At 37.4% G+C, this 18,924-nt stretch overlaps 1 protein-coding gene across 1 annotated transcript in view; it reads left to right on the top strand.

Moving 5' to 3' along the window:
• TRPC1 (transient receptor potential cation channel subfamily C member 1) overlaps positions 1–18,924 on the top strand; it is a 76,216-nt gene that overhangs the window by 30,736 nt on the left and 26,556 nt on the right. Inside the window, 3 exon segments of the mRNA XM_006162299.3 lie at positions 10,441–10,572; positions 13,926–14,121; positions 18,713–18,924. The exon segment at positions 18,713–18,924 is cut by the window's right edge and continues 4 nt beyond it. Coding sequence (XP_006162361.1) covers positions 10,441–10,572; positions 13,926–14,121; positions 18,713–18,924 — 540 coding nt within the window.

The raw sequence follows: 18,924 nt of genomic DNA, 5'->3' as shown, positions 1-18,924 counted from the left end.
GAGGGATTTATATAATCCAAGCTTCTAGCTTCATTGCTTATACAATGAATTTTACATATTTTTTTTAAAAAGTTTATTAAATGTTGAATTATTAGGAAAAGGCTTTGAATTATACACTTGGTTGGGTCGGCCCTGTGGCCTAGTGGTTAAGGAAACTGGATTCCACATAGCCAACTGTGGTTAAGATCCTGACCTCAGTGGAGTGAAAAACACACTGGGCATGTGTACATGCATGCCCCAAATCCCAACAGGATGTGGAAATGGAGGAGAAGGTATTGTGCCATGACTACACCCCATTGTGGGGGAGTACTTTCTCTCTCTCTCCCTTTCTTTATCTATCTCTCTGGTGAGCATGTACACCCTCTGGCAATTATAAATGTATAAATGAATGAGGTTTATCTCATACTCCTGCTTGTTGCGGCACTATTTACTTTCTAGAAACAAGAGTTTATTAGTTTTCAAGTGGTAGAAAGGATATAAGTGTACTACCTTCTGTCTTATCTGAAAATCAAAACTGTTTTCTCTATAAATATTTGACCCGTTATGCCTTTTTCCCACACACAATATTCAAGTCTTTATTTCTCCTCCATTCAATAACTCTTTTCCCATTCTTAGTTGCCAAGAATAACTAACTGAAGAGTGATTGATGAAGAAAGTCCCCCTTCTTGTACAGGTTGAGCAAGATCACACACATGAGTATGTTGTATAAGATGTAGGTTCTGGACTAGACTTGAGAATCTAGTTTCCCATATAAGCCTTTACGTCTTATACCATGTAACAGTTCAATCAGAGATGAACCACATATAATAGTAGCTATATTGTTTAGTCTGGGTATATAGTGAGCTGTGCCATGTAGGTTTGTATATGTGCAGTCTGTAATAGTCACACAACAGTGCATTCTCAGAACATATTTCTGTTATTAAGTACTGCCTGACTGTGTGTGTGTGTGTAAATGGTAATTAAATATAGTCAAAATAGTAGCAAGTTTGATGGAAAATGTCATTTATAAGTTCTGGGCATCACATTGACAAACTGTCCAAAGATAAGTATTGTTGCATAGTAGTATATGACATAAGCTTTAAAGCTGCAAACCATTTACCCTTCCTCCTTCCTCACCTTAATAACAGACCACCTGTGGCAGATTTATAGTCACAAATCCATAATTTGAGAAGGTTTTCTGGGAATAAATTTAATAAATTGCAGAGAGAAATTTGTTTCTCTTTGATAAGATCTGGTGGTTATATCACTTTACATTTTAGTTTCAGCTATGTCTATAAAATAACAAGCCGAAATTATTTATTTATTTATTTTAGAGATTTTTGCTATAGGGCACGTGCACTCACCAGAGAGACAGAAAGAGAGAGAGAGACAGAGAGACAGAAGTGAGAAATTATCCCCCGGGGGATGTCCGTGCCACAGTCCCTTCTCCTCCATTCCCCTCGGGATTTGGGGCCTGCACACACATTGCACCTGGTGCAAAGTTAAAAACACCAAGTCTGGCACTCAAACAATGGTTGACTACGTGGGAGTCCAGTGACAAAGCCATCTACTAGTCCCAAGCAGAAATTATCTTTAAGTCTTCTTCCAGTTTTAAAATCTTTTCTTAATACTAAATATAAATATTTTTCACACTATGTGACTGTTAATACGCATGTAGTTGATGCAGCTGGAGAAAACATTTATTCTGACTTGGTTTGAGGTGAGGAAAATTCTTGTTCCAAATGCTTTTCAAGGATCTATGGCCTGGGATAAATCTTTAAGTAGGAATTAAAAGATGGAAGATATTTTAGGCAAAAACTATAGTATGTGACTGTGGTTTATCTGGGAACTGCAAATGGTTTGGAGCATTAGCAGATGAGTTTGAGGGATCTTGTTATTGATCACTGAGAAATCACAGTATCAAAGGGTCTTTGTATAAGTAATTTTGGGAACTGTTAAGTAGAAGTTAGAAGAAAAGGAAGCTAATAAAATATAGTACAAACAGAGATGGGGAAGATATCTACGAAGTTGAAGAGCCAATGTATTGACAATAAGAAAGAGAGACAATCTGTATTTATAAGATATTGGGATTTTGTTTGTTTTTGAGAGATTTTTTTGCTATAGGGTGTGTGCATTCACCAGAGAGACAGAAAGCAAGAAGTCACACCCCCACCCCCCCCAGAGGGGATGACCACATTACAATTCCTCCTCCTCCATTCTTCTATTGAGATTTGGGGCATGCATATACACATGCCAGGCTTGAGTTTTAAGCTGCCAGGTCCAGGACTCAAACCAAGGTTGACTAGATGGAGTCCAATGCCTTAACCACTATGGTACCTGCTGGCCCCATAAAATATTGTTTTTTAAATTTCAGAGGTGGTGTATTTCAGGTGATGCTAAGGTCTAAGGGCAGTATTTCCAAATGGGGTAGGAGAAAATTGTAGACCACTGTAATTTAGAAAGACTTTTTTTTTCAATAACATGATTTAGTTTTAGTATCAGTATTTAATATATTTTGAAATTTCAAATAATTTTAAGAGAAGATATGTAATCTTTTTTTTTTTTTTTTTTTTTTGAGAGGTTTTTGCTATAGGGCTCATGCACTTGCCAGAAAGACAGAGAAAAACAGACAGAAAGCGAGAAATCACCCCCCAGGGGGGATGGCCATGCCACAATCCCTTCTCCTCCATTTTCCTCTTGGGATCTTGGGCACGCACGCACACGCACCCGATGTGAGTTTTAAGCCACCGGGTCCAGGACGCGAACCGTGGTCGACTACATGGGAGTCCAGTGACATAGTCATTACGCTAACTGCTGGTCCCTATTTCTTCTTTCTTCATACATCTTTTTAGCTGTATTAGCTCAATATATGTATAAGTTTCCTTCTAATTATTGTTTTAGCTGAATCCCATAATTTCTTGTTATGTCTTCATTTTCATTCACTTAAAAGTATTTTCTGATTTTCTTTTTATTTTTTCTTTACTCTATTGGTTCTTTAAGATTATGTTGCTCAATTTCCACATATTTGTAGGTTTCTCAAAACTATCCTTGTTATTGATTTCTCAGTTCATTCCATTGTGGTTGGAGAACATGTTTTATATTACTTCTATTCTTTTAAATTTATAGAAGATCTTTTCCTGTGACTTAGCACATAGCCTATCCTGGAGAATATTCTGTATCACTGGAGATGGATGTATAATCTTTCATTGTTGGATGGAATGTTCTATGCGTGTCTGTTTCATCTAGTTGGTTTATAACACTATCTGTATCCCATTTCCTGTAAGTCTTCTGTCGTAACAGATTTAGACTCATTCTAATGTCCTTATTTTAACTTAATTTTCTCTTTAAAAGATACCATCTTCAAATAAAGTCACATTTTACCTTATTGGTTGTTAGGACTCCATCATATGAAATCTGAACAGTATACCGTTCAACCTATAACAAGCTCCTTTAGTGAATTTCTGATGTTAGTTTTTGTATGTTTCAGTTCCACAATTTCCATTTTATTCTTTTTCATAATTTATCCTTATTGATATTCAATTTTTGATGCAACATTGTCATCATACCCTCCTTTTCTTCTGTAATCATGCTTTCTGTTATCTGTTAGTACAGTGAAGATATTTATAATGACTACTTTAAAATATTTTTATGTTAAATCTGGAATTGAGTTGCTTTCACAGGTAGTTTTTGTTGCCAGCTTTTTCTTCTAGCATATGGGTCTTCTTTCCAGTTTTTTGGCCTGTCTCTTAATTTTTTTTTTCTGGAAAATGGACATTATATGTATATATATATACATATATGTATATATTTATTTGTTTGTTTTTAATTTGACCTGAGAGGGACAGAGTGAGAGAGAGAGAGAGAAAGTGAGAAAGCAAGCCGCCAGGTCTGGGACTTGAACCTCAGTCAGCCATGTGCGAGTCCAGCGCCCTTAACCACCATACCACCTGCTGGCCCCCAGCGAAAATATTAATACCCACTGTGGTCCCCTTCTGGGACTTGCTATTTTCTTGCTTTTGTTTGTTTGTTTTGTTTTGTTTTAGTGTCTGACATCATTATTTTAATGAAGTCTATTCTCTGTCCTCCAACCCCCTAAATTATTTGCTATGTTGCTCCTCAGGATGGTACAGTTTACCTTTATCTCCCATATGTACTATTTCTTTGTTTGAAAACTGAATGGCTTAATATATAATGTAGCAACTCTGGATACCATTTTATTACTCCAAAGGTTTTTCTCGAAAGTTATTTGCCTGGGTTGTAGAATCTGTCTCCTTACAGTATACAGTCATTAATGTCTATGCTCTGTGTGTGTGTTTTTTAATACTTATTTTCATGTTTTAGGCCTGATTGCTAAGGGTCATTTCAGAGTCTGCATTTGGGCAGAGATTTTGCAGTATACTTTAAGCCTATAAAGGCTCTGCTGAGCAATGTGTGGGTTTGTTGAGGAATGCATTCAAAACTTGGCCATTTCCCAACTCTTCCTTAGCTTTTTTTTTTCACCAGCCTTTTTGATGTTCCCCACATCTGTGCAGTTTTCTAGGCCAGGAATTTGTGGGCACCTTGTATAAATCTACCTATGGCTTTCTCATTTGTAAGGTCTTTCAGTTAAATTTATGGTTAACCCACTTCTTGCCTCAATTTGAACTGGAATCTCAGTCTTGCAAAGCCACAGGTTTTCCCCGTTTCCACTAAGTCCACCACTTTCAGCTGGCAGTGTTACAAGTTTTGCCTCTCGATGAATCAGTTTTGCCCCTATTGACGCAAAAGTACAAGCTGGTAAAACTGCAGATCTCTTTGAGTTCAGGCTAGGAGGGATGGAGGCAGCTTTAGAAAGCTTTAGAATAAAGGCCATAGCCTTCAGTAATTCCTGCCTGAAGCCCTGGCAGATTTTCAGCAATTCTCAATGGACAATTTCCAGTGACCTGAAATAGTTTGCAATTTTGTTCAGTTTTATGCCTTTTTTTTTCTTTCTTTCTTTCTTTTTCTTTTTTTTTTTTTATATATGAAAATCACTAACTTCTTTATACTGCTGGTCCCTTAACACATTTTAAGACATGATAAAATATGTTGATATAACAGTATTTTAGGAACGACCAGATCAAATTAATTCATGTAGATATTGATAGAAATAGAAAGGTAAGGTGCCTAATTACAGTATTCCCTCTTCACTATGGAGGAGACATTCCAAAACCACTGGTGGATGTCTGAGATCACACCCCGTGCTAGGCCCTGCCTACACTACGTTTTTCCTATAAATGTATGGGTTTTCAGAAAAGTCATGATGTGTTTTTTTCAAAGGTCATTTATTTATATAAAGAACAAAGATCAATCAATGATATATTGCTCATTTTGTTTGATAACCTTTTGCCATCTTTCAGTGAGCTTCGTAATTGCTTACTCATGGAAGGACCTGTCTTTATTGGTGAAAAACTGAACAAGGTGTTGATTTCCAGCCTCATCTGAATTAACCTTATATACCATGCAAGAAGTCTTTTGTTTAGTTGTTTGTTTTAAGAGAGATTTTTGCTTTAGGGCACTTACACTCGCCATAGAGACAGAAACCGAGAATTTACCCTCTGGGGGGCAGGGATGGCCATGCTGCAATCCCGTCTCCTCCACTCTCCTCTTGGGATTTTGGACACACACACACACACACACACACACACACACACACACACACACAAACACGTGCCTGGAGTGCGTTTCAAGTCTCTGGGTCTAGGACTCAAATCGCAGTTGGCCATGTGGGAGTCTAGGGACATAACCACAACCTTGGTGGGCCTCCCTGCTGAGGGAGGATGGAACCAGCATGGAATTTTGTGAACCATTGTTGGCACTGATGTTCTTGTAGAGCATTGTCACCGTAACCACTGCTAGTCCCCCATGGAAGGAGTTTTGAAAAGAGCGAAACAAGTGGAAGTCAGACGGCAGAAGGTCAGATGAGTTTGGTGGGTGTGGCAACACATCTCATCCAAGCTCCAGTAATTTTTGATGGATGATCAGACTTAGGTGTGGCCTTACGTTGTTGTGATGGAACATAACCCTTTACAACCTGTACATTTCTGGATGATGGATTCGTTCAAACTATCCAAACGCCACGTACACATCCAATTGATTGTTTGGTTCTTGGTAGGAGTTCAAAAACATGATACCTTTAGAATCCCACTACACTGAGAACATAACCTTCTTCTGACAAATGTCTGTTTTTGATGTTGTTTGAGAAAATCATTATGTTGGGACCAAGACCGTTTGTACACCACCAAGTGGATTGTTGCAAACAATCCACTTCTCATGAGCAGTTACCAGTCACTTCAACAAAGATCGTTTTCCTCATGTTTAATGAGCATATTGCAGCTGTTTATATGCGTCATCAAATGAACTTCTTTGAGTTGAGGTGGTTGTGAACTCTTGAATGATAGATATTCGATGTTTTTGTAATCTCATGGCAGATAAGGTGAATTTGACTTGATCAATGCTGTTATTTTGTTATCATCAACCTTGGTGGGCCTCCCTGCTGAGGAGCATCATTGAGATAAAAGTAACCAGCATGGAATTTTGTGAACCATCATTGGTACTGATGTTCTTGTAGAGCATTGTCACCATAAACTTTTTTTTTTTTTGAGAGGTTTTTGTTATAGGGCACGTGTGCTCACCAGAAAGACAGAGAGAGACAGAGAGACAGAAATGGAGACCCATCCCCTAGTGGGGGATGGCCACACTGCAATCCCTTCTCCTGCATTCTCCTCTTGGGATCTTGGACACACATGCATATGCGCCCGGTGTGAGTTTAAGCCACCAGGTCCAGGACTCAAACCACGGTCAACTACATGGGAGTCCAGTGACATAACCATTACGTCGTCTGCTGGTCCCTGTCACCATAAACTTTACTTAACTTTTCATAAGCTTGATGCACATTCTTCCCTTTACTGAAGTAAAACAGTAAAATATGGTGAAAATGCAGTCTGGTCTTCCATCTTCAACTTGTAAAATCTCCCAAACTCAACCAAATTGCTTCTTTCTTTCTTTATTTTTTTTAGAATGAAGCTAGAACTGTCAGCTGTCAAATGACATAGCAATAACAGATGCAAATGACTCTAGTACTTCTACAAAGGAACTAGCACCATGTGTTGCAAAAATGCATCATGAGTTTTCTGACAACCCAGTACATACCTATAATGCCGTTTTAATTTACAAATTAGGGGTAATAAGAGACTAACAACAATAATAATAAATTAGAACACTTGTAGCAATATTCTGTAATAAAAGTTATGTAAATATGGCTTTTCTTTCTCAGATGTGGATCACAGTTGACTATAGGTAACTGAAACTACAGAAAGAAAAAAACATGGTTAAGGGGGAACTATGGTACATGTGTATTTTTCCCAACTTTTTTATGATATAGGCAAATATCTTTGCAGAAATCTTTACTTAAGGTATAAATTGTTATGGATTAGCTGGATCATAACTGGATATTATAAATATTATTTTCTTTTTGTTGTTGTTATTTATTTATTTATTTTAGGTTTTTGCCATAGGGTACGTGTGCTTGCTGGAGAGAGACAGAGAGGGAAAGTGAGAAATCACCTCCCCAGGGAGGATGATCATGCCACAATCTCTTCTCCATTTTCTTCTTGGAATTTTGGACATGCATGTGTGCTGGTGTGATTTTCAAACCTCCAGGTCGAGGATTTGAACTGTGATTGACCATGTGGAAGTCCAGCACCCTAACCACCATGCCACCTGCTGGCTGCTGGCATATAAAATATACATATGTATAATAATTTTTTTTAGAGAGAAATTTTTGCTATATAGAGTGTGCATGCTTGCTGCAGAATTAGAGAGAGACAGGGAGACAGAATGCAAGAAATCACCCCCCAAGGGAGATGGCCACGCTGCAATCCCTTCTTCATTCTCCTCTCAGGATTTTTGGCATGCACACATGTACACCTTGCATGAGTTTTAAGCTGCCTAGTCCAGGACTCAAATAACAGCCTCCTATGTGGAAGTCCAGTGATTGTAACCATTATGCTATCTGCTGGTCCTCTGTTTTTTTTTTTGTTGTTTGTTTGTTTGATTTTTTGAATGCCTTATTCAGGATTTACTTTTGTGTCTAAGTAAGACATTAAACCTATAAGCTAAATAAGGAATATATCAATAAATTTGTTAAAATAAGGACTTAGAATTTTTATATAGGAAATATTCATTACAAACAAAATTAAAATATAAACAGTAAATTGGGAGAAAGTATTTGAATGACTTTCAACTAGACACAACTTTTTTTTTTTTTTGAGAGGTTTTTGCTATAGGGCGTGTGCGCTTGCCAGACAGACAGAAAGAGACAGAGAGACAGAAAGCGAGAAATCACCCCCCAGGGAGGACGGCCATGCCGCAATCCCTTCTCCTCTGTTCTCCTCTCGGGATCTTGGGCACACACGCACACGCGCCCGGCGTGAGTTTAAGCCACCGGGTCCAGGACTTGAACCGCGGTTGACTACCTGGGAGTCCAGCGACATAGCCATTACGCTAACTGCTGGTCCCATAGACACAACTTTTTTGATATATAAGGAGAATGTACAGATTGATTTTTTTAAAAAGATAAGTAATCATCAGAAAAATAAGCTAAAAATATGAACAAGCAGTTCAAAAGGAAAGTAACTGTATATTAAACATGAAGGAAGCTCAAGCTTCTAAACAAATTCAATTAAAACTATAAAATTCTGGGGCCAGCAGGTGGTATAGTGGTTAAGGTGCTGGACTCTCACATGGCTGACTGTGGTTTGAGTCCTGGAACTGGTGGCTTGAAAATCACACCGGGTGAGGCCGAAGCACTTCCAGCTTCAGACCCCGGAATGCTCTTTCTCTCAATAAACTTTCCTTTCTCTTATAAAATGAAAAAAGATAAAAAGAAAATCACACCAGGCATGTGTGTGTGTGCATGCCCAAGATCCCAGTAGGAGAGTGGAGGAGAAGGGATTGTGGCATGGCCATCCTCCCTGGGGGCTGATTTATCACTCTCCCTCTCATTATTTCTTTCTGTCTCTCTATGGTGAGTGCACATGCCCTATGGCAACAGCCTTCAAAAACAAACAAACAAAAACTGTAAAATTCCATTTTCCATTAGGCTGACAGATCATCCATGAGCTTGGCAGTTCAAGTCTGGAGACCTCTCTGAGTACATTGGGCACACTGTACCACAATCTCAGGTGGCTGAGGCTAGGGATGGGTACAGTGTCAAGACAGGGTACTGTTATCTCTGGCTCTCTGTCATGGAATACATTATTTTTTAAATGTTCATTTATTTAAAAAATTTATAATACACATTATTAGTGAAGATGTGGGGGGAAAGGAGCTTTCCTTATTATTATTGCTTTGGAAACATCCATCACAATTAAAAATACACATACCGTTTTGCCCAACAATTTGAAGTGTGCAAAGCATATCTGAACTAAAGAATAATTGCTGCATTTTTGTAGAAGAAAAAAAATAAGCAACCTAAATGTTCATTAATGAAGATCTGATTTAATTCTATCAACTAGAAAACCATCCAGTTTCTGGAAGGAATGATGCAGGTCATGTACTGAGGAGGAAGGAGATTCAGGATATATTACATTTTTTAAAAAACAAGGCTATGTAGTATATCTGATTATGCGTGTGTATGAATAGAAAATAACAGGAAGGATATTCCTGTAAAGGAATTCCAATTCTCTGTAAATCTCCACAATCTTTGTGGAGTAGAGTTGGTGGGAGGAGGAGGATTAGGGAATATCATGTTTTCAAACTGCTTACTTTTTAAAAGCAAATATTAAATTTATATTTATTTTTAAAATTAAAATATACATCCTAAATGTTTACGAATTTATAAATTAAGAATTTATCATTTTAAATGTATTTATCAATGAAGAATTAAGTGAAATTTTCTGATTTATTTCCTCTCTGGGTATTGAAGTATATAAGTTACAAGGAATAGAGAAAGTGATTTATTCTTAGCTGGAGATTATATATAAATGAGTAACTCTGCTCTTAAGATTTGAAGCATCTTTCAAAATCATACCGTGGTTAAATGAGCCATGTGTCATATATATCTAATATATTAAAAATTTATCTCTGGGGAAGAAAAAAATGTAATAAAAATCCAACCCACATCTTATAAAAATGTATTAGTTAAGAGCATGTTTCATATGTTGAGTTCAGGAACAGAAATTTACTTAAAATGGGTTGAACTATAGAAAGATTTGAATTTATGAAAAGGCAAATACCTTAAAAGCAATAGGTAGTTTTTTAGTATTTATATCTCAAGTATTTAATTTTTAAGTCTTTCTTTTTTAAGAAGTTATTTTAATAATATATAGCTTGTTTCTTTTAATTTTATAATACTTTAAGTATAAACATATAGGTTAAATTATTAATTAATCATGTGTATATTAAGTTTATTTCACATTATGGAATCAAATTTTATCACAGGTTTCGTCTTGATATTTATCGGTGTTTGGCCAGTCCGGCTCTAATAATGTTAACAGAGGAAGATCCAATTCTGAGAGCATTTGAACTTAGTGCTGACTTAAAAGAACTAAGCCTTGTGGAAGTGGAATTCAGGTGGGAATGAATGGATATTGTCAATTAATGTCTTGTTTCAGCATCATTGGCCTAAGTTTCTTCATAGGCCAAATTATTTATTTACACTTACTTACACTTTTCCATGTGTGCTAGAGGGTACTTACATTATTCAGAGAAAAGCAGAGAGACAGAGAGAGGGAGAAGGAGAAAGCACCCCATATGGGGAGTGATCTTACCATAAACCTTCTCCTTCATTTCTCCCTCCTTTCATGATTTGGGTATGCATGCACAGGCACCTGTTCAGCTGCTCAAGCTGCTGGATCTGGTCAGCTATGTGGGATCCAGATGCCTTGTCCATTAGGCCATGGAGCCAGCCCATTTTTTTACATTTGACCTAGAATAACCATACCTTGTTGCCATTTACTTGGGATCCAGGATAATCACACCTTTTTGTCACTTATTTGGGATTTCTCTGCTCCCTCAAAGGAACAGACTGGTGCTACTTCAGTCACTCCTTCCCATTTTGCCCTCTGCTTCTTTAACCACTTTTTTTCTTTCTTTTTAAAGAATCATTTATCTGGGACCACTAGTTAGCATAATGACTATGTCGCTGAACTCCCATATAGCTGACCGCGGTTCGAGTCCTGGACCAGTGGCTTAAAACTCACGCTGGGCGCGTGTGCGTGCATCCCTAAGATCCTAAGACAAAAATGGAGGAGAAGGGATTGCAGCGTGGCCATCTTCCCTGGGGGGTGATTTCTCGCTTTCTCTCTGTCTCTCTCTGTCTTTCTGGCGAGCACATATGCCCTATAGCAAAAACTCCAAAAAAAAAATCATTTATCTAACTTTATTTATCATTATTATTCATCCATTTGACCAGAGAGAGTTGAGAAAGCAACCCACCAGGTCCGGGACTCAAACTGTGGTCAGCCATGTGGGAATCCAGCACCTTAATCACCATGCCACCTGATGACCCCTCTCCAACCACTTTCAATCCTCCCCCATTTTCAACCTAAGGGCATTCTAGTTAGTGTGAAGAGCAGTAGGACTTATAGCTAAAGCAAGAGTAAATTTATTGTAATTGTTCTCTCACTTCTACTTATTTCCAGAGTAGTAAGTAGAGAGTAATCATTTTCAGGTCTGATCCTACATATCTTTTAAAAGTGTATTGAATGCACTCTGTATGTCAGCGATATTCCACATACACACACAGGCCTTTTTCACTGTTTGCCAAGATTTCCTCATAGGAAAACATATTTATAATATATATGAACATAAAAGTAAAATACTACTGGGACCAGCAGTTAGCGTAATGGCTATGTTGCTGAACTCCCATGTAATCGACTGCAGTTCGAGTACTGGACCCGGTGGCTTAAATTCACACTGGTTACGTGAGCGTGCGTGCCCAAGATCCCAAGAGGAGAATGGAGGAGAAGGGATTGTAGCGTGGCCATCCCCCACCCCAGAGGGTGATTTCTCACTTTCTGTCTCTCTGTCTGTCTGGAGAGTGCACGCGCCCTATAGCAAAAATCTCTCCAAAAAAATAAAAATTAAAATAAAATAAAATACTACTGATTAAGGAAGGCTGTTATTTTCTTTCAGAGTAGTATGTCGAGTGGGGGAAGGAGTCTATTCTATTCTAAACATTTTTAAAAATCCTTAGAAAACTACATTTTAGGGAACCAGCAGTTAGCGTAATGGCTATGTTGCTGGACTCCCACGTAGTCGACCGCTGTTCGCGTCCCGCGCTGGTGGCTTAAAACTCACGCCGGGTGCGTGTGCGTGCGTGCCCAAGATCCCGAGAGGAGAATGGAGGAGAAGGGATTGCGGCGTGACCTTCCCCTCTGGGGGGTGATTTCTCGCTTTCTGTCTCTATGTCTCTCTCTGTCTGTCTGGCGAGCGCATGCGCCCTATAGCAAAAACCTCTCCAAAAAAAAAAAAAAAAAAGAAAACTACACTTTAGTGGACTTGAGGAAAAATTTTGAGATTTTTTTTCTTTCCGGGGAGGATTTCTGGTATCCTCTGAAGAAAGGAATTGATTAGAATTTATCAGCCTCTGCTGCAAGGTTTCCACATGGCTCTCCACCTCTTTTATGTTCATTTGCTGTTAGAGCCTCTTGTCTTGGGGCACCCCTTGAGTGACTTAACAACATTGGGAAAGTTCAAACTTCCACTTACTGGAACAGGCAATAAGAAACTTAATACTTTTTTTAGCCTAAACTGCATTATTCTTTTTTATTAATTTTTTTCTTTTACCGGCGGGCATGTGCATTTGCCAGAGAGGGAGGGAGAGAGAAAAAGAGAGAGAGAAAGACATGGGATGTGGTCATGTCATAATTCTTTTACCTTTGTTCTATTTCCTGTTTTTTCCTCATTCAGGATTTCAGGCATGCTTGCACTTGTGCCTGGCATATTTTCAAGCTCCTGGTGCTGAAATTGAAGTACAGTTAGCTATGTATTAGCCATGTAATGACTTTCTTTTTTTACTTTTTTTTTTTTTTTTTGAGAGGTTTTTGCTATAATAGGGCATGTGTGCTCACCAGAGAGACAGAAAGCAAGAAATCACTCTTCTTCCCCCACCTCCGGGAGGGTGGCTACGCTGCAATCCCTCCTCCTCCATTCTCCTCTTGGGATCTTGGGCACGCACACACATGCGCCCGGCATGAGTTTAAGCCACCGGGTCTAGGACTCGAACCGCGGCTGGCTACATGAGAGTCCATAATTTAGTATCTTTCTTTATAACTTGAATTTCATTCAAATGAGCACTTGGAAAATGAGTGAGGGACTCACATTAATGGCACATTAGTAAGACACTGCTCAAGGGAAGTTGAATCACATGTGGTGACTGTGTTTCAAGTGCCTGTCTCAGTCAGCCCAGAAAAACACTGGGCATGTGTGCACGTACCCAGGATCTGATAGGCTGGAGAACTAGACGAGGGGAGTCTGGCCAGCCCTGTGAAGGGTGCTCTTAGGCTTTCTATCACGAAGAAAGAAAATTTTTCAATAAAGAAATAATGAATCAGAATACTGTTTTAATATCAGAAGTAGCATAGCCAAGTACAGTGGCACAAATAGAATAAGGCAAATGAGCAAGTGAAAAACTGATTGACAAATATTAGAATTTCTGGGGCTATCAACATGTATAAAGGAACATTATACTTATATAGGATTATCAGTATGAACAAAAGGAGTATGGTTGGGTCAGCAGTTTCCCCTAAGCTATGGAAAATGTATACACCACTAGGTTCTTCTGACCATCAGCAGAAAATGACTTAAGATTTCGTGTAGCACTTGTGAGAATTAAAATGTTACTAAGTGAATTTTCTAGTTAATATAGCTTAATTAAAAGAGGGAAGTGACATTTCAAATAACAGATTGCTGCCATTTTATAGGAATGATTATGAGGAACTAGCCCGGCAATGTAAAATGTTTGCCAAAGATTTGCTTGCTCAAGCCCGGAATTCACGTGAATTGGAAGTTATCTTAAACCATACGTCTAGTGATGAGCCTCTTGACAAACGGGGATTACTAGAAGAAAGAATGAATTTAAGTCGTCTAAAACTTGCTATCAAATATAACCAAAAGGAGGTATGAAGCTTTCTGTAAATTATTTAAATTATTTTCTCCACAGTAGGCTAGTGGCTCAGAGCAAAAGTGTTAGAGCAACACATCTGGGTTAGATTCTAGTTCTGATTCATAAAAATTATGTGTCCTTGAGAAAGTTACTGAATCTGCTTTAGCTTTAGTTTTAAGAATTAAAATATAATTAAAATATATATTTAAAGTGTTTATCACTTTGAGTATTAGCATTAAGCAAGTTTGTAGTAAATGGGTTGCTATGATTTTAATAGTTAATAAAATAATACTATGGATGTTAATTTACTGTCTTTGCTAAATAATAGCTCCTCAGGTAAGATCTTGTGTAGCAGGTTTCTTAATATTGAAGTTTATTTCCATCTTGTGTTTTCTCTGTCATAGATTTTTTTTTTATTGATCAGGTTATAGATAACCCTTGCTATAATGATAGTGATTTCTATTTAAAAGTAAACTATCAGATATTATTTTTTCTGACTCTTCTTGTTTGTACTTCATTGTAAAACTCAAAGGTAGAGATGTGCATGATATAATTAGCTTGAAAGACTCTTCTGGCATTATTCCTTTTTATTAAGGAAAATACCCATTTTTTACTCCTCATACATACACATACACATGATTCAGGAACTTGGAGAAAGACTATATGAGTTTTAAATTCTTTTTTTTTGAGAGGTTTTTGCTATAGGATGCGTGTGCTCACCAGAAAGACAGAGAGAGAGAGACAGAAAGCGAGAAATCACGCCCCAGAGGGGATGGTCACGCCGCAACCCCTTCTTCTCCATTCTCCTCTCAGGATCTTGGGCATGCATGCACATGCACCTGGCGTGAGTTTAAGCCACCGGGTCCGGGACTCGAACCGCAATCAGCTACATGGGAGTAATACCTTAAAAGGGCCATTACACTAACTGCTGGTCCCAGGTAGATAATGATACCTAGTTGATTGTATGGGATGCTGATAAATGGCCCTTTTAAGGTATTACTTCTAAGTACCATTAATTTAATTATTGACATCAGTGTTGGAATAAAACTTGCTTATCAAATTTATATTATTTTAAAAATCAGACTTAAAGAAAATTTAGGACCTTTAGTACTAAGAGCAGAATATTTTATTATGTTGGTTGAAAATTTGAACCTAACAACAGCTTTGTGATTTAGGAAGTTGATACAGGAAATGGAAATGTTTACTTTAAGATTACCTAGATAGTTTATTGCTTATCCAGGTCTTTGGCTTCAAATCCTGTACTTCTTTTTTTTTTTTCCTTCTTACTATTCTAAGGTTCTTGTTCAAGGTAGAACTCTATAGAGAGAAAAAAAAAATTAGGTGCAAGAATTTGTATCCATGTAGATATAAGATGATAAATAAAAATATACCTATGTAGCTTAAATACAGTGTAAATACATATAAATAAAATGGAATATAGAAGCCCTCGTGTCATCTTTCTTTAATTATATGATAGTTACATGTTTTGACTAAATCTTATTGACTGGATCTTAGGTTAATATATTTGTATCTGCATTCCACAACCTAAAATAGATGTGAAATACTAGAGAATGATAGACTGAAGGGATAACAAAATACAAAATTAAGTGATTGGGACCAGCAGTTAGTGTAATGGCTTTGTCGCTGAACTCCCATGTAGCCAACTGCGGTTCGAGTCCCAGACCTGGTGGCTTAAACTCATGCCAGGTGCATGTGCGTGCGTGCCCAAGATCCCAAGAGGAGAATGAAGCAGGGATTGCGGTGTGGCCATCCCCCCTGGGGGGTGATTTCTTGCCTTCTGTCTTTCTGTCTCTCTGTCTTTTTGGCGAGCATATGCCCTATAGCAAAAACCTCTCAAAAAAAAAAAAAAAAAAGAGAGAGAGAAAAACAAAATTAAGTTATTGAAAAAACAACTTCAAAAAAAGGTGGGAAAAAAAAACAAGATTATCTTGGTAAGGGAAGAAAAATCTCTGAAGGATTTAAGGAGGGTATGTTCTAAATAGGATGAAAGAAAAGGCAACAGGAAGTAACAGTAGTATTTGCTAGTTTATGGGAAGATACTTGTAATTTTAACAATGGATAAAAATGTAAATTAAATCTTAAAATTAAATTTTAAGTATGATCACAAAAGAAGATATCTCCCCCATATAATTGGTAAGCTTTGTTCAGGTTATGGGTCCTGAATAGCAGCAAACTACACTGAAATTTAGTGACATAAAACATTTCATAGTGATTAGGTCATCGGGAAAGTAATGATGTATTTTTTTTTTTTCTGTGCAAAAATGCATCATGACTTTGCCAACAACCCAATAATAATACTTTCATACTAATTTTATTATGTTCTTAGTGTCAGTAGTTCAGGAATTAGAAAGGGCTGTGCAATCATGGTTTCTTTCTGTTTCCACATGTTTGGGGTCTCAATTAGATATAACTAAATATTGGGGCTATGATTACCCGGAGGCTCTTCCCTGCTCTGTCTGGTATTTGAGTAGTAGGCAAAGATTTGGGATCAGGGAGCGCTGAGTGCACTGGGTGCTCGAGTAGGTGAGTCCACAGAAGCTGGGGCTCCTAAGAAATCATGATGGGAACCTTGGGAGTACATGGCCAGCTCAGTGAGCAGGCTGTGAGGAGGTTTTCTAAGAGGCCTCAGAAGCCTGACTAGAGTGCCTACATAGGCACTTTATGTGGCTAGGGCTTTCTCACAATGTGGTGGCTTCAGGGTAGTAGGACTTTTTACTTGCTGGTACATGGCTCTAGAGTAAGTATTTCAGCAAACAAGATGCATGGTCTTTTTAGACCTATCTTTAGAAGTCACATGGTATTGCTTCTAGAATCTATTGGTTAAAGCAGTCACGAGCCTATTGAATTGAATGGTAGGGGACACTGACGCCTTCCCCTCCACCATCTCTTGATGATAGGATTATCAAAGAATTTGTATCTAGGTTTCAAAACCAATACACACTTAAAACATTTAAAATTTAAATCTTGTTCTTCCAAAAACTTATTTAACATTACTGTTCATTAAATCATCATTATATAGAGGGGTGATGAGGATAATAGTCAATCTTGAGATTTCATTGATATTTAGGGATGGGCAAAACCATTAGATTCTAGATGCTACTAAACTTAGTAGTTGGTGAAGAAAAAGCTATAATTCTTTCTCAGATTTTTCATCCTGGGGAATTTAAGATTACCTAAGAGTCCTCGAATATGTAAAGGAATAAAGAATGTATTTAACACTTATGTCAAAGAGAGTATATTAGAAAATTTTCTGGAAATCACAGTAGACAATAACAAAACTCTAGTTCTTTTTTTTTTTCTTTTGCTACAGTGTTACATTCTACTAATTTTATTATTTCAGGATAAGTCTTTTTATAATAAAACAGAGATTGAGCAAATACTGTTTTAGATTACCTGAATAATATTATAATCTATTGTGCTTTCTTTTGGTAATTTCAAGCTTAATCACAATTTTGTATCCAGAACTATCAAGAACCCTAAGTTATACTTGACAATGTAAGCATTATTTTGGATAAAGATTGTCTATAAAACTTATAAAGTAAAAGGCATTCTTTTTTTTTTTTAATAGAGATTTTTGCTGTAGGGCACATGCACTTGCCAGACAGACAGAGAGAGACAGAGAGACAGATAGCGAGAAATCACCTCCCAGGGGGATGGCCATGCCGCAATCCCTTCTCCTCCATTCTCCTCTTGGGATCCTGGGCACGCACACACTCGCGCCCGGCATGAGTTTTAAGCCACCGGGTCCGGGACACGAACCATGGTCGACTATGTGGGAGTCCAACGACATAGCCATTACGCTAACTGCTGGTCCCTAAAGTAAAAAGCTTTCTAAACTTTGGTGAATTTGCTTCTATACTTGAACTAGGGTTTTCCTCTTGTTTGAGAATATTTTTCCTTTTATTCTCATACAAAATTCCATTTTACATAGATTTAAGAGTATCTTTGATACATCTTTAAAAATTCTCAGTGCTTTCCTGGACCATGAATAAATCTAATAATGTTTAAATTTTGATTGTTTTGACATCTTGACATCTTGGCTGCTTGTAACTAAAATCATTAAGCTTTTCAGAAAAAAGACATCCAAGTTTTAGTTAGCATTTCTTTTTCTGTTCTATGGATAGACTGTGCATACTAACTTTGGAATTTCATAAATATTATTATGTCCTTGTAAGTTAAACTTGACAAAATGACTAAGTAGGATAATAATAATAGTATTTATATAATGCTTGCTGTAAAGTAGTTACTATTCTGAGAGTTTTACTTAATCCTCACAACCTTATGGTTAGGTACTATTACTATCCTTAGGGGGAATTCAAGGCTTAGTGAGATTTAAAAACTTCCTCAAGGTTATTTAGTAAATGACAGAGCCCAGATTTGAACCCACATGATCTGGCTCCATCATCTATGCTCTTAACCTCTATATTCTTTCATTACTTGCAAGAAAAAATAAAAACAAAAAAAACATTAAATGTATAGAATTTGTTTTTAAATGCTTATTAAATATTTAAATACCAATCAATTAGTATTCAAAGGTTTTATTTTACTTTTATTTGTTTTTGTGTGTATGTGTGTATTTTTCAGTTTGTCTCCCAATCTAACTGCCAACAATTCCTGAACACTGTTTGGTTTGGACAGATGTCAGGTTACCGACGTAAGCCCACCTGTAAGAAGATAATGACTGTTTTGACAGTTGGCATCTTTTGGCCAGTTTTGTCACTTTGTTATTTGATAGCTCCCAAATCTCAATTTGGCAGAATCATTCACACACCTTTTATGAAATTTATTATTCATGG

Source organism: Tupaia chinensis, unplaced genomic scaffold (assembly GCF_000334495.1).
Source record: "Tupaia chinensis unplaced genomic scaffold, TupChi_1.0 Scaffold139833_1, whole genome shotgun sequence".
NCBI classification, from domain to species: domain Eukaryota; kingdom Metazoa; phylum Chordata; class Mammalia; order Scandentia; family Tupaiidae; genus Tupaia; species Tupaia belangeri.
Note: the sequence above shows the minus strand (reverse complement) of the source record. Positions and strands in the feature narration are given on the sequence as shown.